The sequence below is a fragment of the Poecilia mexicana genome, unplaced genomic scaffold (assembly GCF_051168715.1).
Source record: "Poecilia mexicana isolate PSO_F unplaced genomic scaffold, ASM5116871v1 scaffold_9, whole genome shotgun sequence".
NCBI lineage: Eukaryota > Metazoa > Chordata > Actinopteri > Cyprinodontiformes > Poeciliidae > Poecilia > Poecilia mexicana.
In genome coordinates, this window is record NW_028263378.1 from 29,664,554 (window position 1) to 29,691,820 (window position 27,267).

The following is a 27,267-nucleotide window of genomic DNA, read 5'->3' on the forward strand; positions in this document are numbered from 1 at the left end:
TAATATGAGATGTGTCTGGAAGATGACCGTCTAGAGTCATAGACAAAACCTGACAGCCCATCAAGACATGGAAGAAATGAAAACATGATGCTTGTCATTAGAGCTGTGCTGTTGTAGCGACCCGCCGAGCCTTCAGGGAGGGTCCAGCTCCATTCAGAATGCAGGACTGCTCCCCACCCCAGAAGCAGATGGTTTTAGCTCAACACTGCACCGGCTGCATTAAACTATGGATCAGAAGTCCCTGGCCACTTTATACTACATGTTTAAACAACAGCAAGGGGAAGCTGCAGTTTATTATGCTACCAGATGGAGGGGCAACCCAGAGGAACAGAGGTGCCTTCAGAGGGTGTTTGCCAATCTAATCCTAGACTATGATGGTATGTAAATACTATTAAATAAATCAATCAATCAATCAATCAATCATAATATAGCAAGCCCTGGAGTTACTGAGGTCCAGTTTGGCCTAATCAATATTGAGTTCAAGCGTCACACCATGCATACGTAAATGTCCTATAAATATAAAAAAAACCCAGACTAATCAATCTAATAAACTACAGCAACGCCCCAAAATAAATCCAGTTTAATTGTTTTATTAGCTGCAGAGAAGACGTTTGACAAGGTTAATTGGAAATCTCTATTTGCTGCATTACATAAATTTGGATTTGGACATAGTCTTTCGTCATGGTTAATATTACTAAATGGCTCCTGATGGCTGTATGAAAACAAAAAACTGACGTTGTTATAGCTCCAGCCTTCAAAGAAGCACCCAACAAACACCCCCCCCTAATTTGATGACAAATTGAAAAGAACACGAATGGCAACCAAAGAGGCAGAACAACCTCCATAACAAATGAAAGGTGAACTCTGAGGCACGTCAGTTCAGATTGCACCATTTGTTGTTTGTCTGAGGTAAAGGAGAACACTGCTGTTGAAAGCAAATCATAAAAAAGTGAGAGTGGAATTTGCCACTATGCATACTGACAAGTTACAAAGCTTCTAGGAGAAAGTCCTTTGGGAGATGAGACCAACTGAAGCTTTTTAGCAAGTCACATCAACTCAGTGTTCACATATTCAAAAATGTAGCCTACCAAGAAAAAAACACACACATACGTGCGCACACTGTCCCTGTTGTGAAACATATTTTCATTCTGGGGCTGCTTTGCTTCATCTGGCACATTGTGTCTTAAATCTGTCCAGGGTACCATGAAAGCTCAAGACCATCAAGGCATTCTGGAGAGAAATGTGCTGCTTGTCATTAGAAACTGGTCTCACTTACGTCTTCTAACAGGTTAATGACCCAACACACAGCTGGAAACAAACAATGGCTAAGAGCAAAAGATTGGACAGGTCTGAACTGGCCTTCTACAAGTCCTGATCGAAGTCCTACTGAGCATCAGAAAGTGGGAGTGTTATGATTTAAGGAAGCTTTAATTTTGTTTGAATCAAATACAACATGGTGCATATTTTGAATTAAAGAGTTTATTTCTCAATGAGAATCAATAATGGAAGCGGTGTCGATAAACTCATCAATTCCCATCCCTACACTCAACACAACAGTGGCTGTGTTGAGTTCCCTGGTTCCCTACAGAGTAATGACATTAAAAATAAAAGTGAAAGTAACATTTATATACATTCATGTGGCTGATGTTATGTAGAATAGTCTAAGTTCCGGAGCTGCTTTTATCTCACTGGCATCCAGCAAGGCTTTAACTAAACCATTGGTAGTGTCCATTATAAGAGTATTTAAAATGTGTGGGATTGTGTTTTTGGTGCCAGCTGGCAGGAAGAGTTGGACCCAAAAGACCAGATCAACAGGACTACCTGCTGACGTTGTTTATGTAGTAATCAATATCCCAGAGCTCCAGGTGTGTTGGATTTATCCACCAGGACGTGTCTGGGTGCCTGAACAACAGCAGAGCTTTGATTAACAGTTTCAGAGCATAAAACCAGCTCTGTCCAGGAGGCTGCAGTTGTTTTAGTTTCCATTAACAAAGAGCAACACATTTAACATTTTACTGATAAAACCTTAAAGCCTTTTGTTTCTGACGGTAAAAAATAACTGTGTATATGGCTTCGTAATGGGGTAAAATCATTAAATAGATGTTAAACTTTGTACTTAATGGTGACGGTGGTGGACACTGCAGATGTCACATTCAAGGCTGTAGAAACCCTGGCGAGAAAAAGTGAAAAACACTTGCAAGCGTAAAAGTTTTTCCCTCGTTTTTCATATTTGTTTGTGGGGAGAGGCCCCGGTAGTAGGGTGTCAGCTCAATGGATGACTGAACCAACCCCCCTTTTTTTTGGCTGAGCTGGTGCTTCTCCTGTTCTGAACCATTGACCACAGATGGCATCCTTAATGACTGTGTCTGTCACTGACACATGGCAGGGAGAGCAAAGAGCATAGTGTGCTGTCAGAGCACTACATCATCACACAGCATTCAGAGCCACTCTAACTCTAGGAAACACAACAATGTGCTGCATACCTGAACATTTGCAATGCTAAAATGGGAGAATCCTGGTGTGTTTCTGGCATATTTCATCAATGAGAACAGAGAAACCTGATGTTGACGTCTGCCTTAGGCTCAGCAGGGGTCTTCAAATCCGGTCCTCAACTTATGATGTGTCCCTACACACCTGAATAAAATGATTTAATTACCTCCTCAGTATCTAGTCAAGTTCTCCAGGGTCCTGCTGGGTACCTCATTATTTGACTCGTGTGTTGAAGCAGAGACGCATCTAAAAGTTGCAGGACACGTTCCCTTGAGGCCTGGATTGGAGAACCCCCACTCTACAACATCTCTGTTATGTCTCAGCAGGCATTTGTTTTGCTTTCTATAAATATATGCATTACAGCAGACCTCTACATATGGTTCACAGAATACTGGCCGTTTTTTTTTTTGTTTTTTTTCCCAATAGAGCATATCAGAAATATCTTGGTTATGCAGTTCAGGTTGACGTGTACACAGGAATCATATTGTCCTCATTTGCTTTCTAACAGATATAGCCTGAGAGGAGGAGCTGCGTCTGAAAGGCGGAGCTATGTCCACCCAGGCATTTTGCGCGGCTGAATGGTTGCCATGGGAGATTATAGGATTTCTCAAAAATGCATGAAAGAATTAAGGCAGTAAAAGTATGTTTCTGATGACGAAATATAACATAATGAAAGCTAAATTTTTTTTTAATCAATTTTAGATAATACCGCCCCTTTAAATTTGTTCAGTTTCTTTGACACTCAGGTATCCTAGTGTTGTCTGATGAGTATTTGTCGACTGTCAACACAAGGCAGGACGATAACTACTCCTCTGATGTCATCACAAATAAAATAAGAGAAATAAAACATTGACCAACATTTTGATGCACTTAAAATGTAATGTTTCCTGGTTTACTGTATGGAGTCTTTTATTATTTTGTATGCTTTTTTCTAAAGGTTTTGTCAGCACTAGTGGCTTTTATTTGAGAGTGGTCAGACAGGAAAGTGGGCAATGAGAGAGAAGACATGCAGCGAAGGTCATCAAACCAGGAATCGAACTTGTGACAATCGCGCCAAGAACTCAGGCTCCTACCAATGCGCCACCACAGAGCCTTGTATTTTTGTGTTTTTAATGCACTTTTAAGCACTTTGAACTGCCTTGTTTCTGAAACGTGTTATACAAATAAACTATTGATAACACTCACAAACAGATGTAGTTTTACTGAAAGGGATCATGCTAATAACTTAACAGTAACTCCTAAAGCAAACATCAGCTTGACAAGAACTATCATGGCAGCTACGAAATATTTACAAGCATAATGTCAGGTTCTTAATATTAGCTGTGTAGGACGTGACGGTTACACACTTCTCTCACGGCAAAGAAAGACCAGTTTGAAAGAATAAATCAAAGTTTCAAACTGTGGTTTCATTCCAGTTTTCTCAACCCTCTCAATATGCATAGGAACATGCAAAATTCAGGACAGTTTGGCCCTATAGTACCAGATAAATTAATTCAACACAAACTCTGCAACGAGAAAAAACAGCAAACCCCCTGTTTCTGCATCAACTTCTGGTTCAATCACTGCCTGAGAGCATAAATATTTCAAGCTGCCGAGTAGATTTAAAGAGAAGCCGAGAGATCGATGCAGAGCCCCGGGATGAAAATGAACAGAGCCCACAGGTGAACTAACGGCAGGCTGTGAACGCAGCACATGACCCGAGAAAACACCGGCTAGGAATTTCTGCATGGTTTCATTTAGGAATGCATTTCTTAATGTGCTTCTTTCTTTAAAAGAAAAAAAGCAAGCATACAGTAGCCTCTTCTGGTCTAAAGATACAGCGTTTTGTTTGTTTGTTTGTTTTTATCTTGTGCTTCACTTTGAAGTGAAAATTCTACAGCGGTTGTGCAATAAGAGCAAAAAATTTGTCTCCTCCTTGTTTTTGACCAAGACTTTGGTGCTCTGTTAATTAGATTCAGTCTTACCACAGAAATAAATGAACACATTTAGGACGGCTGAACAATGCATGAGCTCAGATAAACACCACCATCAATGCGCACCGCCCTATCGGTCCGCACAGCGCCTCAGCTGCGCCGAGAGCAAAAAGTAAAAACACGGAGCTGTGGAGTGCATATAAATGACCCGGTCAAGCAGAGAGCCAGGAAGCGCTTGTAAACAAATAAAGCTCACGGCCAAACTCTGCACATAAACACTGCTGTGTGTGTATGTGTGTGTGTGTGACTGCCTTTCACACCAATTTGACAGTAAAATGTTTGCAGAGTTTCTGGCTTCGTGTTGAAGCCCTCACGCCCCGTGACCTTTGCTCATTATTTCCACAGCTGCCGATTTGTAAGAAGATTAAAGGTGAGCAGCTGTTAGTGGATCACGATTATGCCAGCCTTCAGTCACCCCGAGGAAAAACCAGAAGATCCCTACAACCTTTGTTCTCTTCAGTGGGCAGCAGCAGCAAGTGACAGATGGGAATTTACACACAAAGTAAGAAAACTAAATATAAAAACAGAACTAAGAGAAACATAACAGACAGTAAAAACACATTTACAACATAAGAAAACCCTGTGCAGTGAGAGTGTGGGTGTGTGTGTGTGTGTGATAAAAATGGAGTAATTCACTCAGTGATTTGAGGAAAGCAGATCCTTAGCCAGATGTTGGGCAATAATGAATGTTTCCCCATCATTTCAGAAGTAAAGTGGTGAACTAATAGACTGACAACATGATATGTTCCAACAACACCAGCAAGAATCACAGTGAATTACTGACTGCTGAGTGTCCACATTAATATCAAACAGATGATGTAGTAAAGTGACTTGCATTGCAAAAAGCCGTGACAAAACACAATAATTATTGTCTTATTGTGACAATAAGACAATTAGCATATCAAATCATCAAATCAAATTTTATTTGTATAGGACATTTCAGCATCAAGGCATTTCAAAGTGCTTTACATAATTAAAATAAAAACAGCATGTGAGAAAGAGAAATGAAAAGAAAGTAATAAAAAGATAAAAAGAAAAGATAAAAACATAAAAAAAAAAACATCAAATACATTGAAGACATCAAAACCCACACTCTAATCCTAATTTAACCATAAGCAACTCTAAACAGGTGGGTTTTAAGTTGAGGCGCCCAGTGTTTCAGCTGTTTTACAGTTTTCTGGAAGTTTGTTCCAAATCCGTGGTGCATAGAAACTGAATGCTGCTTCTCCTCGTTTGGTTCTGGTTCTGGGTATGCAAAGCAGACCAGAACCAGAAGATCTGAGGGGTCTAGACGGTTGGTACAGCAATAACAGATCTTTAATGTATTGTGGTGCTAAACCGTTCAGTGATTTATAAACTAACAACAGTATTTCAAAGTCTATTCTTTGAGCTACAGGGAGCCAGTGAAGGGACTTTAAAACTGGTGTTATGTGCTCTATCTTCCTGGTTTTAGTGAAAATGCGAGCAGCAGCGTTCTGGATCAGCTGCAGCTGTTTGATTGATTTATTAGTCAGACCTGTGAAGACGCTGTTGCAGTAATCAATGCGGCTAAAGATAAACGCATGGATGAGTTTCTCTAGATCACGCTGAGACATCAGTCCTCTAATCCTGGAGATGTTCTTCAGGTGATAGAAGGCCGACTTTGTGACTGTCTTAATGTGGCTCTGAAGGTTCAGGTCAGAGTCCATCACTACTCCCAGGTTTCGGGCTGATCGCTGGTTTTCAGTTGTAATAACTGAAGCTGCACATTGACTCTAGTTCGCTCCTCTTTACGTCCAAAGATAACTTCAGTTTTGTTTCTGTTCAGCTGAAGAAAGTTTTGTCTCATCCACTCATTTATCTGTTCTAAGTATCTATTCAGTGAGTAGATGGGTTCAGAGTCACCTGGTGACATCATGATGTAGAGCTGGGTATCATCCGTGTAGCTATGGTAGCTAATCCTATTTTCTGTTATAACCTGAGCATATCTTATATATACTGTGATAATATACAGCATATATTTTCAATGCTGTATGATAATATATTCAACTATAAATAACTTCTTCATCGCGACACTTTTTAATCCAGTCTAGACTGTATGATGCATTAATCAAATATAGGATTTTTTTTTTCTTATTTTGTTTTGTGTTTACACCAACCACAGTCCCATCTAGCAACAGGGTCAACCACACCTAGCAACAGGGTCAACCACACCTAGCAACAGGGTCAACCACACCTAGCAACAGGGTCAACCACACCTAGCAACAGGGTCAACCACACCTAGCAACAGGGTCAACCACATCTAGCAACAGGGTCAACCACATCTAGCAACAGGGTCAACCACACCTAGCAACAGGGTCAACCACACCTAGCAACAGGGTCAACCACACCTCTTGAGAGAGAAATTTCCTCCTCTCAGCGTCGCTGTCAGCAGTTAGTTGATCCACACATAAGCTAGGACTATTTGCTTAAAGCTGACATAGAAGCCCAGATTAATAGTAATATATGCAATCACAATACGAGACAGGTAACTGCACCTTTCAGTGGTTTATGACAAATGGACATTGTCCATTTTCTATGTAAATGGAGAACATGGAACAGCTACATTAAAATTGCATGGATGGATGAACTTTTGGACAACACAGCTCCTCCATTATTTATACTCGGAGCATTTTTACCATAGAACATACCTTTGGTTGTGATGGCAGGCTGTTCTCCCAGCAGCAGTTTGAGCCTCTTGGCGTGGATTTTACCCTGGTAGTGAGACTGTGCCACCACTGCTGAGGTGAAGGACATGTTGCACAACGTGCAGCACTTGTTCTTGTCCACGTCGCTCTCATCGCTGCCCTGCAAAGGAAAAGAAAGGAGCCAACATTATCTGATGGATGAGGCATGAACCCAAACTTCAAACAAAACCAGGTACCAGTTTTGGGAGATAGACGTTGCCATGGAGCCCGTTTCCCCACCCATCATCAGACTGAGACTGTCTCTACAGGAGAGGCAATGAGTGCAATCTGGTTTGCTTCTTCACCTCATTAATTGCTGTGGGTTTTGATATCTTCTGAGAAATGTTATTCTGTTTTATATGCAATAGGAAAATCCTTATAGGTCATAAAGTATAGCAGAAAGAAAAATGAAGATCATAACAAATCACAATATTGTTGTACCTCTGACCACGTCTTAACCAGTTCGTTTCTCCAACGTGTTGAAACTTTTTCAACATAGTGCATTGAGCAGCTGGAAAAAATAAACTCCACATGAATGCAGTTAGAATTAATACGGGGTACTGTAGATTTATTTATTTTGTGAAATGTATTCATTAAGTGTTTTATAATTAATTGTTAACATATGCATCCATCATTGTTGCAGTCATTGTTAACACATCTATCCACACTCCCTGTCAATTTAGACAGTATCCAAATTAATTAAGAAAGCAAATGTAAACCGGGACTTTTTTTTTCTTTGTTTCACATTTTCATTAAAAATGCTGGAAAAGAGCCAGAATGCAAATGCTGCCAGCTGGCACCGACTCCGCAGAGCTGTTAAGCACTTCAGTCCTTCCTCTCTTCTCTCAAAGGATCCAATCTGGGATTTCAGCAGTACTCAATTACTTTCAGCAGCACTCCATCACCTTCCCCCGGCCAGCAGAAGGACTCTTGTGTTCTCGGCATTAGTCGATACGGTGGAACTTTTTCCTCTCTGTTCTTCAGAGAAACACAAAAAGCGAAAATGAAGGGATTGGTCATCACTCACCAGGCTGTTCAGGGGGGAGAAATTCACTGTTTTATCTGATATTTTCCGTCAGTTTTTGAGATGACTCAAAAACTGATTTGCAGTTCAGTAGAGATGCACCACTCCAATATTAATATCTGTAATGGTCCCAATATTTTATTTTTTTAATTCTAGCATCAGTTGCATTCAGTCTAATTCTATGATTTGTCTCTGAGTGACATCTTGGTTTAATATTTTACATTTTATTTTGAATTCCTAATTGCACTTTCTGAACCATTTGAAAGGTTTTTTTTGTAGTTTATTCTACATGTTTAGCCAACGTGGTCAACCCATTGTTTTTCAGTTTCAGTTTCTTTATCATTTCTTTCACATCGGCTGTTTTACTTCTAATTGCACCGACTGATTGAACAGATTGCAGTTGTGTTGTTTTTACTTGCCCGACCAAGTTTGTGAAACTATTGATGTATTTAAGTGTGCCGTATTGGTGCAAAGTTATCAGACACATTAATATTTTAGTAAAATTATGTCTGTTTAAAAACACCATTAAAAAATAAAATCAGGACTATTTTCTAAATTGGATTGGTACTGCCTGATACTAATCAGATATCTGAATCAAAGTAAAAAAATGTGGATCAGTGCATCCCCATTAAACGTCACTGTGAAGTAACTGCATGCAAAAATAAGCAGAGATCAAAAAACAGACTGTTGATCAGAAAAAACACAGAGCTAAAGTTCCTAGTACACCAAAAAGGACACCACTGTCATTTTTCAGAGAAAAGCTCAATTATTTATATTTTTTTGTGTTTAAGACTTTATTTTTTAAATCACGATGGTTACTTGTCATGTTCCTCTGTTGTTGGTTTTTAAAAATACATTTCTTTATGCATGGATGGAGCAGCCTTTCGTGTCTCGTCTCACACACGAAGCTTCACTGATGATTAAATCAGCATTAAAACAGGAAGCCAGAGCTTGTAGCGGTTACTTCCATCCCCTGAAATTTCCATAAAGACTTCAAAACGTTTTTGTTTTTTTTTTTACTTGTTTTCTTCCCACTGCTATTATTTGCATATTTTACAAGAAGTAACAGCAACCCAACAACCGTCGTAGGGGAAAAATTAACCTCAAGAGACTCGGTGTTAATGGATGGATGTGTCGGAACAACAGCGGCGACTAAAACTCGGAACCTTCGAGAATGAGGAGAGTTTCTTCTTGCGATACGCGGCGCCTGGAGTAACCGAAGCCTTTTTAGAAACACACAAAAACAGTCAAGCCAACAAACCAACCATGTAAATGTGGAGAGAATCATTGAATCATTTATAATAACTGGGTTGCGTTTGCTTCGAACCCCCCCCTCCAAAAAAAAAAAAAAAAAAAAAAAACAGGGATCGAGACGTGAATCAACCATGAATCATTTTACTCCTCTGCTCCTATGAAAGCTCTCATGTGTGATCAGGTGAACCCAGGTAACATTTTCAGGTTGTTCAAAGCAGCAGACAGAGTCCCTGTTTTCCACACCGTTAGGAATACCGTAGTAGCGGCTGAAGGTCATGTGACCCATGGATCAACGTTTAATTTTATGCGACGTGAAAGCATCTATTTCGCATCACACTCAAGCTGGAGGGTAATTACGCTAATTAATGATTTAGGTAATGATACACTCGCTTAGAGAGGCAGGTGAAATCACTTTAAGTCTCATTTTTTTCTTAAAAAAAAAAAAAAAGGTACGCTACACTTCACAGTGGAGCGGTTTTTATGTGATAGAAGAGTAGTGTTTGGTTCAAACATAAAAGCTTCCCCTCAGAGGAATCTAGATTCATTGTGTGGGAGGTTCTGAACTGAAGAGAGCAAACATCCAGTTGATAGATGAGCTGGATAAATAAGCTGTTATTTAGGTGATTCAATACAGAAAATCTAACATTATTTACACACATTCAAATTTAGATTTTGTTTTATCCCACAGAACAGAAATGTTCAGAAACTTCAACGCTGCCAGACTTAAAGCTGCTGAACATAACTGTTACAAAAACATATTTGATTTGTTGAAACTGTCACTATGTCATGATAGTATAATAAGAGACAGATAATGGTGAAAAAAAAGTGCTTCTGCTTTCTCTAAGTGCTAATTAGGAACAACCAATCAGAGCCAGGAGGCGGGTCTTAGCACTGTCAATCATTCACATGTACGTGCCACTTCCCCCTTTGCTCTCCGCTGTGATACAGTTTTTCCCTATCAGCTTAGCCTATCATGAATGCTAAGGTTAGTTAGCATAGCCACTGGTGAAACTGTTTTCCTGTAACAGTGAGTTTGTTTTTCTGCCATTAGAGGGAGCAGCACATTCACGAGGTTGATTATAGCCAATGAGAGCTTTCACACTTCTTCTGCAAGGTATCCCTGCACTGATATCTGGCAATTAATGTAACTTATTCTCATGCTAACCACAATTTTCCTTTGAAGAAGGAAAATGTCATCGTTCCTTCTTAACTTTGCGCTAAAACAACCCTGTATGCTCTAGACCAGTGAACTAATGAAACAGTTGATTAGCAGCTCCTGGTTACGTCTTTCCCTCTGAATTGCTGTGGAACCAGGAACACTTTAAATCGGTTTTCCACTGTCAGTCATGGAAAAGTCTTGATTCAAAAACACAACGGATCTATTGCAGGGTTAATAGACTATCCAAGTAGCTAAAGTTCGACTCTTTCTGAATTTTCACTCTCAGTGTTTTACTGAAACTCTGCGTGTTGTGAGCTGCAACATTGCAAACAACTCCAATGTCCACAAGGAGAAAACCGCAGCTATTCCCCCCACAGAGTGTGATAACAGAAAAGCTCTTCCGTGCTGTGAGTCATTCTGATACACACACACACACACACACACACACACACACGCACGCACACACACACACACACACACACAGAACCCCTCCTCCTGCCCTTGGTCTTGTCCTTTACTAATTCTCATGTAGAAACTCTCCGGAGCCTCTGTTTCTTCAGCCACCAGGGACGCATCAGGCGCAGAACTCCATTTTATGCGAAGGATTTCACAGTAGCATTCGCAACAGGAGATGAGATGCTAACCTCAAACAGGCGGGATCCATAATTTCATGCTTAATTAAAGCTGTATAAACGAGGCACTAATTGCAGAGGAATGTAATTAATGGAGTGGTGTAGGTGTGTGTTCCCAGCCTGACAGTCGCAGCGTCTCAGGCAGACAGAGTCTCAGCTGCATTGGACTTTTGAGCAGAAGGCGTCGCAGGAAAAAAAAATATATATATATCTTGCTTCTCCATTTGTTTCCCCAGAACCTCATGAGTCATCACAAACCAAACACACACTCTGCCTCGGCTGCCGTTTGTAGCGAAATCTCGGCTCCACAATGAGAAATAACAGAATTTTGCACTGGTACAATATAGGTCTCTGCCACACTTCATAGAATATGTAACTAATGGAGACAGGAAGGGAGAAGGTGGAGGGGAGGGGCGGGGGAGGCTGAGGGGGGTTGGGCTTCTTTCTATTCACATGAGGCATAATAAAATAATCTTTTTGATTTGCAGGCAGTAGATTCTCTTTGCTGTCAGCGCCGAGCAGCACATTCTCATCTGAGCGGAAGTGAGACCTCGCGTCCCTGGCCTCGCTCGTGTTTGCGCCATAACAAAGATGCGGTGTGTGACGTCTCACTGCACCGGGCTGGTGCCGTTTGTTTTTGCCACCGCTTCACAAATGGTGGCAAACCTCCACCCCTCCCTCCACTCCCCCCCCTTCTCCCCACCGCTGGGGGATTCCAGCGTTTTATTCCTTGTAGCTAATCTGAGCGCTGCACCGATCCCCCGGGTGACGGCCAGTCAGAATCTGGCCGGGCCCAACCTGGCTCGGTGCAGGATAATGTCTGGGCTAAATCAGGAGGCCGGGGAGCTCCAGCTACTCGTGCGCATGTCCCCCGAGGTGCACAGAGAAGAAATAGGACAGGACAAGATTTAAAAAAAAAAAAAAAAAAGACTGGCTCCCAACATAGCTGTGGATAATCCAGTGTTTTCCTGCCAAGCGAAGCATGAAGGCAACACTAAGCAGACACTATACCCCACAGCTGCTGCAGCGCACACACAGTAAAGTGACCTTCATATTAAACCTGCAGGCCAAACCAACAGCAGGAGGGAATACATCCTGGTTGGTCTCTTTGGATTAATGTGCAATCGTTCAAAAAGCTGCGGAAAAATGTTAATGTACGTTTTTAAATTTTAATAGAAACATGCAAGGCCACCAATGAATGACACTTTTCCTCATTAGCTTAAGCATGATGGATGGCTTGTGTTTTGTCAGCCTTTTGGCAGTGGCTGCTTTTCCTTGCCAGGACAATTTTTTAAATTTTTTTATTTGCAACCAACTTTATGCCAAAAAATTTTTTATGTCTTCAAAACTATACAAGTAGCCTGGACCTTACTGAGACTCAGACCTCTGGATGCTTTGAAGGCACCAAGGCAAACCACAAAAACAAAATAAAACACATTAAGTGGAGTCTAACTGATCATCACTGCTGCTCTGCTCATGGGCCGATTGGCCATCAGGCATACCAGACATTTTCCCAGTACGTCAACAGGTTTGGGACCAACAATCCAAACATTTTATTTACACAAAACCATTAGATCGGCAGCCCACTGACACCGGCCAATCACATTTAACACCAGCCCTTTTCTTTGTGTAAGGAGGGATGGATGCATTTCTACAAAGAGTCCACAGGCCCTCTTTGTTCATCACTGCTTTGAGTGAAAATCAGTAATGATTAACTACTGTTAATATTGTTCAGTCCCTCCAGTTCCTCAGAATTCTGTGATCAGGGAAACTAACGTTTACTCTCTACTTCATCATCCTCTCTGACCTGGACTAAATCCGTCTCCCCATCCATGAGCCGTCAGTGCATTGCAGAGTTATGGCCAGGAGAACCAGTGGAGGAGTTTAAGTGAGGATCAGGTAACCCCTCGTCCAGAGAGTCTTTTATTATTAATAATTCTTCATTTATGCAGAAAAATCTCTTGAGATTCATCATCATATATGTACCAACTGTTGCAGAAATGTTCCCTGAATTCAAAACTTTGGCCAAGGTGGCACTCATAATTCGACATCAAAGCTCTGATTCAAGATTCTGCACAAGCAGGTCAGGAGGAAGTTATGAGGCCAAAGTTGATTCATCATTTAAGTGCAATCATTTTATTTCATCGTTTATATGCAGTTAATGGGGCAGGAAAAGAGGAGACCGGGGATCCCTGTAAATCTGTTTTGCTTCAGCATATCGAACTCCTTGGTTTTTGGAGACAGAGTTCTCAAACTATAACACAAAATACATACATGTGTTTACTATCAACCTTTATAAAATAAAAGCTCCTTGAGACTATGAGTCTCTTTCATAAGTGTGTTCTGGCAAATGGTACTGACTGAAAACACCAAGTATATCTCAGACTTCATGAGTTGGTGTCAAAGACGCAGATGTCCTTTGTTACTTTACTTTTCACAGTTCTGTCCTACGATGTTGGCTTACCTCGTTACGTCTGGGCCTGTAACATGACAAAATGTGGACCTATACGAATAGTTTTGCAAACAACGTAACATAAATGTAACCCACCATGAATAATGTTTCAGAGTCAAAGGATGAAGTTACATTCTTGTCTTGTTCAAGAGGCAGTTCTTGGTAAGACACCTGCTGATGACCCATTTTTCAAGGTGCTTTGATATTTCTAAATGAACCAATTCCAGTCTCAAACAATCATGTCTTTATTTTTTTTTTCTTCTTCCCGAGAAAACTGCACTGCGGCTCTCAGGGAGTGTACATTTCTATGATTTTCAATTATTCAACATTTACGCTGTGTGATCTCACACACATCCAGTTTCCGGCTGCATATGGCAACACTTTTCACTATGAAGTGCTCCACTGGCCTCAGATTTGCACGCCTGGGGTCCTTCTTTATGTTGACCCCTGCTCCCAGAGAGAGAGGCTTTAGCCAAATCACGAACCTTTGATAGATACTAGGAGCAACAATTCACACAAAACTGCTCTGCAATGAAAGGTGGAAGCACTTAGGGAAGACAAATTGAAGAGTGAGGCATATGTTTCACGGCGACAGGGACTGAAACACGAAATTATGAAGGTGAAACCGTATTTCACTTTCCTAAGTCTATCTTTTAGTCGGTTCCAGCTGAGGAAACATATTTAATATGATACCAGCAGAACTGAGGAGGTGTCTTGCTTTTTCAGAGCCACAAGAAAGTTCTTAGAGCTGTCAGTCTTGTGTATGTGCTACTCAGTGTGCCAATACCGGAGGAACAATGTACCGTTCCAGGAAAACTGTTTATCTGCCATCATTGGTGGCCATGCTAACTAGCCTTAGCATTCGTGGCAGCACGAGGGTGATTAGCAGCACTAAGACCCTCCTCCTGGCCCTGATTGGTTTTCTGACCAAGTGGTGTATTTCTGTAGGTGGTTGTAGAACCACAGGAAGCTGGAGTTATTTACAGATCATGTGTGTCACACAAAATGTCAGGTCAGACTGACAGTTTAAAGAAATATGTAAAATCCTTGTTTTTGTAAATTTAAACTCATTAAAATTTAAACTCATGTCTGTAAGAATTATTTTAAAAACCAAAAACATTCTTTGACGAAATGAAACATGGAAGACAGTAAGCTACACAATGTCTACAACTCTCTTCTGCAGCATTATAGACGTGTATTGCATCTGTAAGCAGTTTATTCTTTGGCTGGCCATCTGTAGCTCATTTCGTATCCTTTAATTATATTCTAATTAAATAGAAATCCTTATTTTTGAACATTTGGAGACAAAATTAAGTTATATTTTCATGAATTTATTTCTCCTACTGTAAATAGTTGAATTCTGAGTACTATATGCGACATCATGGCTTGTTATTGTGTCAAAATCATATCCTTATTGCTGGATTTATTATTTCACAGATCTGGTCCTGGAAAAGAAGAAGGATGCTTCGGCCTTCTGGATGAGAGAGAACTGAAATCTAGACAGATCTTTGGGTTTTTTTTTTTTTTTAATGCTCTGGTGCTTTTTGGTCATGCCTTTGATTTAATGTGTTATATGAAATATGCCGCATGTGTGCGCGCTTGTGTGTGTGTGTGTGTGTGCACTGAGAGTGCAATCTGCTGGATATTGCTCAAGGTGGGATTGAGGCAATGAAGCGCAGGACCACAATCACTTCTTGTTCAGCGGAGCCGGGGCAGACGACTGTGCCATCTCGAGTGCGATAGCTCCGTCAAGATCCTGCAGTGACGCTGACGGCCTGATTTAATCAGAACTGGCAGCTGAATAAACTGGCAGGCAAACACCAGAACCACCAGATCAACTACACAAGTCTGCACACATGAATATGCATATGGGATTTACTGCTGCTGGCTGAAATGTGCCAAAAAATGCAACACACACACTATTTATCCTGGAGTTTTTCCATCCCATTTCTGTTTTATTTTCACTTTTGGACTTTGCTTTTATTTTTTTTCTTCTGGGGGGCGGAGAGGGGAAGAGAAGCTGAAAGGCCTTTACCAGACAAAAGTATGAACTTATAATGTCACAGAAAATAAATTTATTTAGTCAGAAGATCAGATTTCTCTAAATCAAATTAGAATAAAAACCTGACCTGATTGAGAAAAATGGATGTCACTTTTGGATTCAGCAGTGGAAAATAGTCTTAGTTCAGGTGAAAAAACACAGACAACTTCCAACTGTTTTGTAACCCAGTGTAATTTGAAGCATTAAAGAAAAACATTAAAAAAAATCTAAAGGAAGAAATCTAAGTAATCTTTGATACATGTCTGTGGCAGTGTGACGAACTCTAGCAAACAAGCTGTAAGCAGCATAACTGCTCTGACTAGTATCTGACAACTGAATTGGCAAAACTGTCAGCAACATATTGATTTCCTGCAATAAATTTATCCCCTAATTTAATTGGCAATCTAATCTACAACTGCAATTATCCCTCAGGGCTTGTATGCTTTGTGAATCACATCAAAACTGCATTTCTAAATCTTTTATGAACCAAAATCTTATCGCCTTCTTCAACCTCTGAGCTTTTTTTCCCTTTTTTTTTTTTTGCAGTATCAAGGAAAATAAAGTTGTAGTGCAATTCTTATGCAACCATCCATATCTGTCTGAACTTCATTACTCTGCAGATTAAGTAGAATGTGAACACAGACACCAGAGTGTTAAAATAAAGCCACAAAACTGGGGTTTGCAGTTAAAAGCTCCATTTTTGATACTGTTGATCTTAAGATTGATCTTATCTAGCCAAATCTAATCAGTTTGATAGAAAACACGACGAACTGGAACCCTACACTGGAACACGTCGAGCTACTTTTCTCTAATCAAGAACATGCTACCCGACTCCCGCCCATCCCCCGCTCAACATGAGAGCAGGTTATCAAAGCGACTAGCATAACCGGCAGCGTGTCCAGTTGTCAGATGCCATTAGACCAATGGGTCCATATGTAGGGCTGTGCCAGGTCAGACACACTCCCAGTGTCTGGAGGCACAGCTGCTGAGTATATTTTTAGATTGTGCCACCTTTTAAGCACAGCCTGGTCGCATCACATCTGTGTAGTTTAAGTGTAGCTCTCTTCCATCATGACGATGTGCCCTTTTACGAGGGGCCTAAGGTCGGCCCATAGACCCAACAGTGATTTACTGTGACACTGAAAAAAAAACACACACAAATAAAGAAACAAGGAGAAAACCAACATGCAAGGCTCACACTGGTTTGGTCAAAACTTTTCCTCGTTCTGCCAAATCCAAATGAGATGGTGACATTTTTAAATTGATATATTGTTAATCTTTTCATGTTAAATAAAATATATTTAAATATTTAGTCATTATTTTGTCTATAGTTTGAGTCATGCAGAACTGATCTGATCGTTTCCATAGCAACGATCAGAAGTAAGACATGCCACAGAACTGCAGTGAGCTCATTGATGAGGTCATAGATGACCTAATGTACATCACAGTAGATCAAAGAAATTCTGAGGCTTTCAATGCTAGAATCTCAACACACTGAAGCATTTAGAATCCAGACAGTTTGTGGAGATTTGACTTTGTTTCTTAAGGATGTTTAGTTTTTACAAGGCGCTAGTCCCTTTCTTTCTCCCGCGCGGCTTTGGGCTTGGATATGCGGTGACCACAGAAATGAAGAAAGTGTTTGACCACTACTTTCTTAGAAAGGATTTGTATGAGCGCAGCTCTGGGAAATAATTTTCATCTGTTCCCAAAGAACAAACTGACCAGGCTGCAGAGATTTGCTTCAAACAAGCGACGGATGTCTGCGGAACCACAGAATTTGGTTCAGCTGAGACTTTACAAGACAGTACCAAGGACGAGCATACCGACTGAACAAACTGACCCGGCTGGGGAAGTTTGTCTTGTAAGTCAGAGAGTTGCCAGTCAAAGCAATGTCACTGGTTTTAGAGTCACGACGGTACAAGACGATCTTAGGTGTGAGAGGACAGTCGTGGGAAATGATTTTTCAATCATTCCCAAAGACAAAAACGGACCCAGCTGGGGAAGATCTTTCTAAGGCTGACATCACAGCTCAAGGTTTTGCTTTAGTTTTGGCTTCATCAATTTCATCTCTGGCTTTGCCAGAGAAGTCGTCGCTAAAAGGCAAATATACCCGTGTCTTTGAATAACCGAGTTCTCCAGACAGGGAACGTGTCTCAGAGGGAAACAGAGTCAGAGACGTCACAGCCATCAGTCTGCCAAAAAAAATCGTCTCTAAATTGTAAAGTTTCTGTTCTTTTTGAGCTTAAATGTTCCTTGAATGGGGAAGCTCAATTAACAAACATCTCTGAAACCCCAACCAGTGGCGCGTTTGTGACTGTTCCCAAAGACAAGACTACCCCAAATAGGGTAGCTCTCTAAAACCGAGAGCAAAGTCATTGAGGACAGTTTTTCCACTGTTCCAAAAGGGATAACCGACCCGGATGGGAACGTTAACCATTTGGAGCAGCGAGCTGGTTCAGACATCCTGAATGTAGCGAGTACAAAGGCCGCACAGCAAGGACAAACTGTCATGGAAGACAGAGTAGAACTTCTTTAAGTTCTCCAACGACCTTCAAAACAGTTGGGTGAATGCCACTTTTCAATCCGTCCTAAACCTGAGCGTAACCAGGAGGTGTCTCGCTCCGGAAAAGGTGTTTTTAGTGGCTTCATCGATCCCGTGCTGTGCAAGTCTCATCCACTCAGCTGTCCACCAACCAGGAAAACACATTTCTCCACAAGAGATCTCTCCAGTCCTGATGGAGCTGAGGGAGAGAAATCTGTCACCAGACACAGGAAAAGACTGAGATATGTTTATTGGAATCTGTGTTGGTCTGGCTCGACTCTTGTGGTGGCAGTACAGATAGGGAATTGTACAGTGCAAGCACTTGTACAACATGTGAGACGGATTCCTTACAGCTGTTGAGTAATGGCCCCCTGGTTGTACGTCCATCTTCTACATTGCTAGACAAAATAGCATCTCTTTTTAGCTGTTGGGTGGATTTGGGGGTCAAACCTATTTGTCCAGGTCAAACCTGGTTGCGCAGGAAATTTTTTATTTTTATAAAGCCGGATTGCAAGCATCTCTGTTGCTCTGAGCGTTTCACTGGAGGAGCAGATGTATTCCTAAAAGATACGTTTATAAAAGATAGGTTTATTGTTTATGGATTTAAAGCTGGACCAATCGCACCGCTGGCGCCTCTGCATGTTGCCTCATGCACTGCAGGAGCTGGAGGTCTTAAGTTTACCTTTAAGCAGATCAAACGCGTCTCCTTTCAATCAAACTGGACACAGGCCGACCTGTATGGATATCTACATCAACCCCTTGTGAGGAATTAAGATTATTTCCAGAGTTTTTGATCAAAGTATTAGTTTAAACCCCATCACGTTAGCTCTGGTTGCGCAGCTCTACGTGAACCGCAGGAATAACTTGTAGTCGAGCTTTCAGAGATGCGTTGAGAATGATTTATATTTGTGGACAAGTGCTGCTAAGAACATCAGCACCTCCAACAGCTTCTGTGTTACATTTAGTGAAATCTGGAAGAGGGAGAGAAGTTTCATTGGCCAGCCTAAAAAGTCTTTAAGCGTTAAGCGTTTAAGCATTCTTAGCCGGAAAAAAGGATAAGCGAGTTCAGTCTCAAGATAGTTTGAAATATTGACCAAATCTAAGGCACAGATCCAGCCATCAAATCTAATTTCAATGCAGCTCTTCCACAATTAACCGCCCTTCTATCAAAAAGAAAATGCATGGTGTTCAGTAGCATTGTATGTAAAAGCAGATTTTTTATTAGTTTAGTTTAAGAACTACCCAGATCATCCATCCATTCATTCTGGAAAAGTCCCAGGTCCATCATAACCTTGTATTTCTTCATCCGTCATGTTCTTGTAATTTGGTGCACGAATATTGTCTTTATGGATAAAACTGTCAGCGCTGCCTCTGTGGCTTCAGTCTGGGCCAAGCACTATCCGCAGGCATGTAAAGTACAACAGATCAATCGGGTATTTGTAGTCTAACCTCTGCAATAAAATACATCCTCAGGTATAAACAAGACACACTTGAATGTCAGTGACTAAATCTTATTAGCTGAGTTTTCCGTTGCACTTTAATTTATTTGTCAAGAACATTTACTCTAAGTCCTTCCACAGGATAACACAGTGAATCCAAAGCTGTAATAAGTTTAGTTTATAAGGCTTAAACTAAAAGCTTAAATATTCTTCATTCATTTCTCCACTGTACACAGTTTGATGAAACAAGCTACAGGACAACTAGACGAGGACCCAACAAAGAACAAGGAACACAGGTGGGTTTAAATACACAGGGAGACAATCAAGGGAAACAAGGAACAGGTGTAACTAATCAAGGGTTAGACGGGACAACACTGAGAGCCACAGAACACAGAAATCTAAATAAACACACAGAAACAACCAAATCCTTACACTTTGGTCTTTACATTATGTATTGACACATGCAGAAACCCTTTTAGTCATAACTATGTTTGATTTGTTATAAACAAAAAGGCACAAGATGTTTATATAATTATGAAATTTCTATCAAACCTTATGAAATGGTCTATTTTACATTATCCATGTTCCTAATATTGAACCATTGAACCAACCATCCATCCATCCACCCACCCTTGTGGGTGGATGGATGGATCCATCCACCCACAAGTGCAGGTGCCCACCTAGTGCAGAGGTGGGCACCTCCAGGCCTCGAGGTCCTGCAACTTTTAGATGTATCTCTACTTCAACACCTGAGTCAAATAATGAGGTCATTAGCAGGACTCTTGAGAACCAGACTGCACTTAGGAGGTGATTCAGCTACTGGATTCATGTGTGTTGGACCAAGCAGACATCTAAGAGTTGCAGGACACTGGCCCTCGAGGACCAGGATTGCCCACCCCTGCCCTAGTGGGATCAGAAGGGTTGCTGGTCCCTGTTTCCAGCGAGACATTTCAGGCGAGAGGCGGGGTCACCCGGGACAGGTTGCCAGTCTGTCGCATGGCAACACAGAGACAGACAGGACAAACAACACACACTCATAAGGAGCTGTTTCCTTCACCAACATGTCCATTCAGATCTGGTCTCATCACCACTTTCTACTCGATCAAGATCTTTCCAGAATCTCTTCCTGCATTACAGCCAGCCCGTAAATTGACCCAAATTTCCTTGATTTAGGGAGATCAATGATTGGCCGATACTCCCATGTGAAGCCGATATTATCAAATGATCTTATGAACCTCGAAAAAGGTGTAAAGATCAACGACTGTCTGCTCTCCTCTGAGAGAGGTTTGAATGTTGGCCCCGCCCACCAGATCATGCAGTCAACAATAACTACTACTTACTAACTCATCGACTTTATTGCTACAGTCAGCAATGTTTCAGAAAAAAAAAAAAAAAAAAAAAAATCAGTATTAGCCAAAACTGGGATTGGCAGGTCAGACTTCTTAAAGATTGATAATCAGTAATCGGCCAGATTATTGATCCACAATATAGTTAGCCTTATCCTATCCTATCTACACTACAGTAAAACAGCTTAAACCTCGCTGCCCTTCCTCACATAATACATCTACCATTCTCCTCTTCGCCATATCAGCCAGCTTTCTACCTGGAGCTAATTATTAAAATATGAACAGAATAGCAATCTGTCCATATAAGATCGGGATAGAGATGAAATAAAAGCAAAACATAAACGCTGGCATAAAAGGGAGAGATGGAAAATAAAAGAAGTGAAAAGAGAGTGGGGAAAAAGCCATGGGTAAAAGCAAGAAAAAAAAAAAGAATAAAGATTTACTGGAAACTCAACAAGATGATAAAAGTAATTGCAAAAAAATGAAAAAGAAAGATACATGAAGCTGAAGAAGAAATAACTCACAGCATAAAAAGAAACAGCATAAGAGAGAAACAGAGCAGATGAAAAAGAATGGACAAACAAATGTAATTGACCTAAAAATGAAACCTTAAAAGGAACGAATGGGAAGCAAAAATGGCTAACAAAAGAAATGACACTCAGAGAAAACACAAAGGAGAGGGAAATAGATGACAAAATGTCAGATAAAGATTTATGACAGTGATCATTAATTGATTAAAACTAGGGTTGAAAAAAAAATAAAGCTGAAAACTATCCGTAGATGGAAGGAGGAGGAAGGCGGGAGAAAAGATGTGATCGTAGGCGTGTGACAGAGGGAACAGAGGGCAGGAAAGGAAATTAGAACGAAGAAAGACAGACAGGCGGAGCAGAGCGGAGCGGAGTGAAGGGATGAAGTGAGAATGGAGAGGCAAACAGAAACAACAGCAGAACCAGATGATGAGCTGAGGCAGCAGGAGTCAGGAGAGAGCATTAGTGTCCCTTGATGCATCCTTATCTGGATCGCAAACCCTGATTTCTCCACTGATAGCTGGCAGCGTCCCGATCACTGCAGCACAAACCTCCGTCTCTTCCCCTGAGCTTTATCATCACTCCGACACTTAGAGTGAAATCCAGAGAGTGCCTTCCATCATCACGCCAACGTGGAATCTTATCACAGCGCCTCTCCATTTTCCCCTAACTGGGACAAACTCGTTCAGCAGCAGAACTTTTGTGCTTGTCAGACGCATCGTGTGACGCGGACGGTTTGCACGCTGAATCCCAAACAACGTGTCTGGTTTAAATGAAAGTTTGGCGTCCCCTGCCACCCGTTGCTCACTGGGGTAGAAACTGTTGTCATTTATCCGTCTGCTGTTCTGACACACGCGGTGGATAATTACCGATCACAGTGAATGTTTCCCACAGCCCTGACTCCATGTGTGCATGTTGCAAGTGATTACAGAGGCTATGGGGAAACACAGCTGAAGAAGAAAGAAGAGATTTAACCATAAGGACTCACGTTGTCTGTTCTGAGCTTCTTAGCCGGGCAGCCTCCATCCACAGGATGTAGCATGTAATACAGCCGCACTTTGTTGGCGTGTTTCCGACTCTGAAAGGCAGGAAAAATTCAAATTAATATCAGTTACGTTCAATGTGTGTTACTTTTGCAAGATGACACAAAATGCTTGACTGTCTGATGTAATCACGGGTCAACCCTGAGACATGAAGCGGCCGAATTGATGGCAGACACACACCGACACACACAGACTTAAGAGATTTTTACTTTGACCTAAACTGTGAACTGGAGATGCACTGATTCAATATTAAAATCTGTATTAGTCCCAATATCGGGAACATTTTTTGGATCAGATATTGGTGACAATGTGCCCAATCCATAATGGCAGATCTAGTCAGTCTAATTCTGTGTTTTGCTCTGAGCAGTGTCATGCTGTATTACTATAATATTACATTATGTTTAGAAATTCTATTGCACGTTATGAACTTCACACTAATGCAGAAAAAAACACACTTCTTCAGTAAAAAACAGAACACTAGTGTACAGAAGAAAAAAAGTTTCTTTCAGTTTGTGCAAAATGAAAAAAAGTTACTGTAATGAATTTTTAAGGAAACTATTCCACTGCTTCTTTTTAACTCGATAAAAATGTGCATATGGAAACCTGACACCGTCACTGTGGGAGTTTTGACTCGGCTCTTGTGCCATGGGCGTATTGCCTTCTCCCACTGTTCGTCATAAAATGCTAAATATCCGCAGTATTATTGCATAGTTCTCTGAAAACTAAAAATCAACACAAAGCCAAGGATCTGCATATTTTTACCTCAGTTTAAATGTTTAAAGATGCTTGGCTATGAAGGCAACTTGAGCAATAGTGAGATAGTAAACAATTAATGAGGGTTTTGATACTTAAACAGAAAACTTCCCAATGTTGACAGATGGATTATGCCTCGTCACTCAAATGATCTGATCTCATCTAAACGCAATTAAAACTGAAGAAAGTGCCGTATTGCTCTTTTCGCTCTCTCAGAAAAAAATCTTTCATTTAAAAGGAAACGTCTTTGGTTGGAACATTTACTCCTTCAGTGTGACAACTACGCTACGCCTTTACATAAAACAAAGTTAATTCATTTTTGGGTACTATAAGAAAATTGCTTAGGTATGACACAGACACATGAAGCAACTGCACTTTAATTCTGTGATTATCTCCAAATGTTACATGTGTCACAATGGCAGTCTAGACAACAAATGATCACCACTGTGGCTTTTGAAGAACTGAACGGCACCTGCAAGAAATTTAGTTGTTTTGGTCAAAGTTGTGCTCAAAAAACCCCAAAACAAAACAAAACAAACAAACAAAAAAAAAAACAGTCAAGCTTTAGTATTTTAAAATTTTACTTTAGTCCCACCAATTCCCACAAATCTTTGTTAATTCCTATGGAATGTTTCCTGGAATTTTACCACTAAAGTTTTGGCTAGCTTTAGCCCAGACTGAGCCTGGTAAAGGTCAGCCTGGCTCTACGCTTTGCTTCGTCCAGAGGGTTTGGGCTCTCGTCTACTGAGAGGTGATTGGTTCCTGTAGTAAGCAATCACCTCTCTCAAAATTTGTAATTTTACCCAATCGCTAACGTTTGCTCGTGCACCAGTTCGACACTATGAAGCTTACCAGAAATCGCCTGCATTGTAAACAACCATCCTCCACTGTGAAGAGAGAAGCGCAGAGTTGAACAAGATTGTTGTTTGTTAATTTCACATTGGAAGCGTGGCCAACACAGACTGAACGGCTTCGTTCACCTCCTCCGCTGACGTTGCTAAAACTACAAGCAGACTACAATTCCAAAAATAAAAAGTGACATCATCGTTCACAACGTCCCCTTCAGTTTGCTGATTGGCCCGGTTGAAATTCCACTGGAGGAATTCACTTCAATGGGAAAAAACCCAGACTGTGCTGTAAGCAAGATCTGAATAGAACAAAGTGTTTTACGACGGCAAAGGCCTGGCTGACGATGTCTCTTATATCAGTTGATATCAGTTGACCAAGACTGGAGAAAAACAAAGAAAATGTGCCCTTATTAGTAGGAGTCAAGGTTTATGGAAAAGTCTCTGCATGCATTCCAGTGATCTGTCCATAATACTGTGGTCATCTGGTTGTACTCCTGCCATTTAATGGTGTAAACATCTCCATAATTCATTCACACATCAGTCCATCAAATTCATCAGATGAGACAGACACAGGCTGTAATTACTAATAGGAAGTCTGAAAAGTTTTGGAGCAGTTCCTCTTCAGGATTGCTGGAATGTGAGGGTGGCTATTGTGCACAGAGAAGATAATCAGGACTGAAGAAAAAATCCATATCGCATTACTACCACATCAGTGAGCAGATCACAGATAATGTGATTCCAGACAACCCCCTGCTAAAGGGCCGGGCTGTTCGATGCCAAACGACCTAGGCTTGTTTTTTAAACAGACTCATCCCAGTCGGATGTAAAATCTGCTCCTCAAGAGTATAAATAATCTTTAAGAGCTGCTCAGAGGCGCTTCTGGTCCAAGAACTCAACCCATGCTGGACATTTCTTCCTGTTCAGTAGTCGCCTGCAACAGCCTGCGCCAGTTCTCAGCTGTGAATCTATTTATATAGATCTGAAACCAGATCTATAAAATGTAGAATTTAATAGCTGCACCACTGCATCATGAACTAAACTGGATTTAATTTTTGAGGATAAAAGATGTTAACACCTGTTGAGTCTTTGTACAAGCATAGCTTACTAAGCTGCTCCTGATTTTACTGTCATCTACCAGCTGAGCTCATCCTGTGACTGAAACAAGTTCGGTCAGATCACACAGAGACCGTTTTGAATAACTTGCTGCAGATTGTGGATTGGGTTTGGGTCTGGAGTTTGACTGGGCCGTTCCAACACCTGAACATGGTGGTCAGGCCAAATCTCCTTCCACATGTTTGCAGTTAGCCAGAAGTCATGTTGGACTTCTTATGGTTTTCTTTTAACAGCGGCTGTCTTCTGCCCCACCCTTTTCAGACCCGGGGGCCATGAAAGTCATCATCAACATCTTTTCCTCATGTGAAAGGGCTCTCAAGCTATAGGATCCAGGGGTTATGATTCTAATCCTGATTCTGTTTTTTTTCTTTTCCCATGTTATTCTTGTTTTTAATTTTGTGTGCATTCTTGTTTGTTTGCTTCTGTAAGGCAGTGTTTCCCAACCCTGGTCCTCCAGGCACACCACCCTGCAGGTTTTATACGTCTCCCTGCTTTACCACGTCTGATTCAGCTGACTGCAGTTCAACAAACACCAGTCAGTTGAAATCACCTGGGCTGAAGAGGAAACACCTGAAAAATGCAGGGCAGTGAGCCTTAAGGACCAGGGCTGGGAAACTCTGCTGGAAGGTAAATATGAGTATCTGTACTGAAATACAAAGGATAATAAAAAATTTGATGACAAAAATAAAAAAATTCTTCCTTACAACTGACTCTACAGAGTCTGACCAGCAATGCAATTATAAAGTTGCAGCAATAAATCCCAGTAAGGATGTTCACTGTTATTCAATGTACTCATTTAATGATGACATTTAGAACGATTCAGTGCAAGTCCCAGAGGCGGATCCATTCCTGTGCGTTAGCTGGACAACATCCAGCGAGTTTTATTGTTATAGTTTTCCTAAATCTCTCTGTATGAGAGATCAGTCTGCTGACAAACTGGGACGGAAGTTTCTAATGTCGTTAAAAACAACCATTTACTTTAAAATGCTCTTCCAGCCCAGAACTTGAAGTAATGCAAATTATAAAGACATATTAGGGTCAAGAGAGCTGGTTAAAGCAAACTTAACTTAAATGAAGTTGTTATACTGTAATGCCTGATAACTTGTTTATTTTCTGAAACCATCAGTTTCTCTGTATGTTTACCATGTTCTGCGTTTTTTTCCCTGTTACAGCACAGCAACAGTTTTCACACGATACCAAAGTTTTAACATGATGCTCACAATGTTGAGGAACTAACTTGTGGTTTTAAATTTGTGCCTCACGTGGCTGGAAGCACATTTGGTGAAGTGTTCACATGAAAATCCTGCCTGAGAGCATAGAAACCTAAGTGTGAGTGGAATGTGAATGTCAAACTCCTTTAATAAGACATGCTTCACGGACTAATTGTTGCTCTGTCACAGAGATTTTTTGCCGTTTTCCTTCTGTTTAATCATATTTCAAGAGGACAGTATGGTTTCACTATTCTTTCTCACTTGTTTTTTTTTTTTCTTCCCTCTAAAGGCCACCTACTAGCTGATCTCTCAGGACTCTTTCTGTTAATAACCTCTCCTTCTCTCCAGTGTTTGCACTGTAAGTGCCACTGCATTAGGGTGAACCGTATAAAGAGGACCAAGCAGCTCTGCAGTGCTGTTTCTGCTTAAACAGGAAGTGTCAGGCCACTTTTCATTCTGGCAAAAGGTTCTGGGCCAGCTTTATCACCTTCTACTTGTGCTTTTTATCGCTTAGCACACAGACTAATTCCTGAGGAAACCAAGTAAAAGCAAAGCAGAATAGCTGAGCGTGTCCTCCACAGATTACTCCTAACGCGCTCGTACAGACCTTCTCTTTGATTTTCGATCGGCATCGTTACGGTTCTGCCTCATTTTGTTCCAGAAGAACTTTTTTTCATCAGCGCTACAAATAGCTAATATTTCCATCCAGTTGCCT

General features: G+C 41.0%; 1 protein-coding gene across 3 annotated transcripts in view; it reads right to left on the bottom strand.

Moving 5' to 3' along the window:
* zmat4a (zinc finger, matrin-type 4a) overlaps positions 1–27,267 on the bottom strand; it is an 81,889-nt gene that overhangs the window by 28,564 nt on the left and 26,058 nt on the right. For all 3 annotated transcript variants that reach the window (XM_015006545.2, XM_015006546.2, XM_015006547.2), the window contains exons 3-4: positions 22,573–22,662; positions 7,133–7,289 (exon numbers count right to left, since the gene is read on the bottom strand). In XM_015006545.2, coding sequence (XP_014862031.1) covers positions 7,133–7,289; positions 22,573–22,662 — 247 coding nt within the window. The remainder of the gene's footprint in view (positions 1–7,132; positions 7,290–22,572; positions 22,663–27,267) is intronic.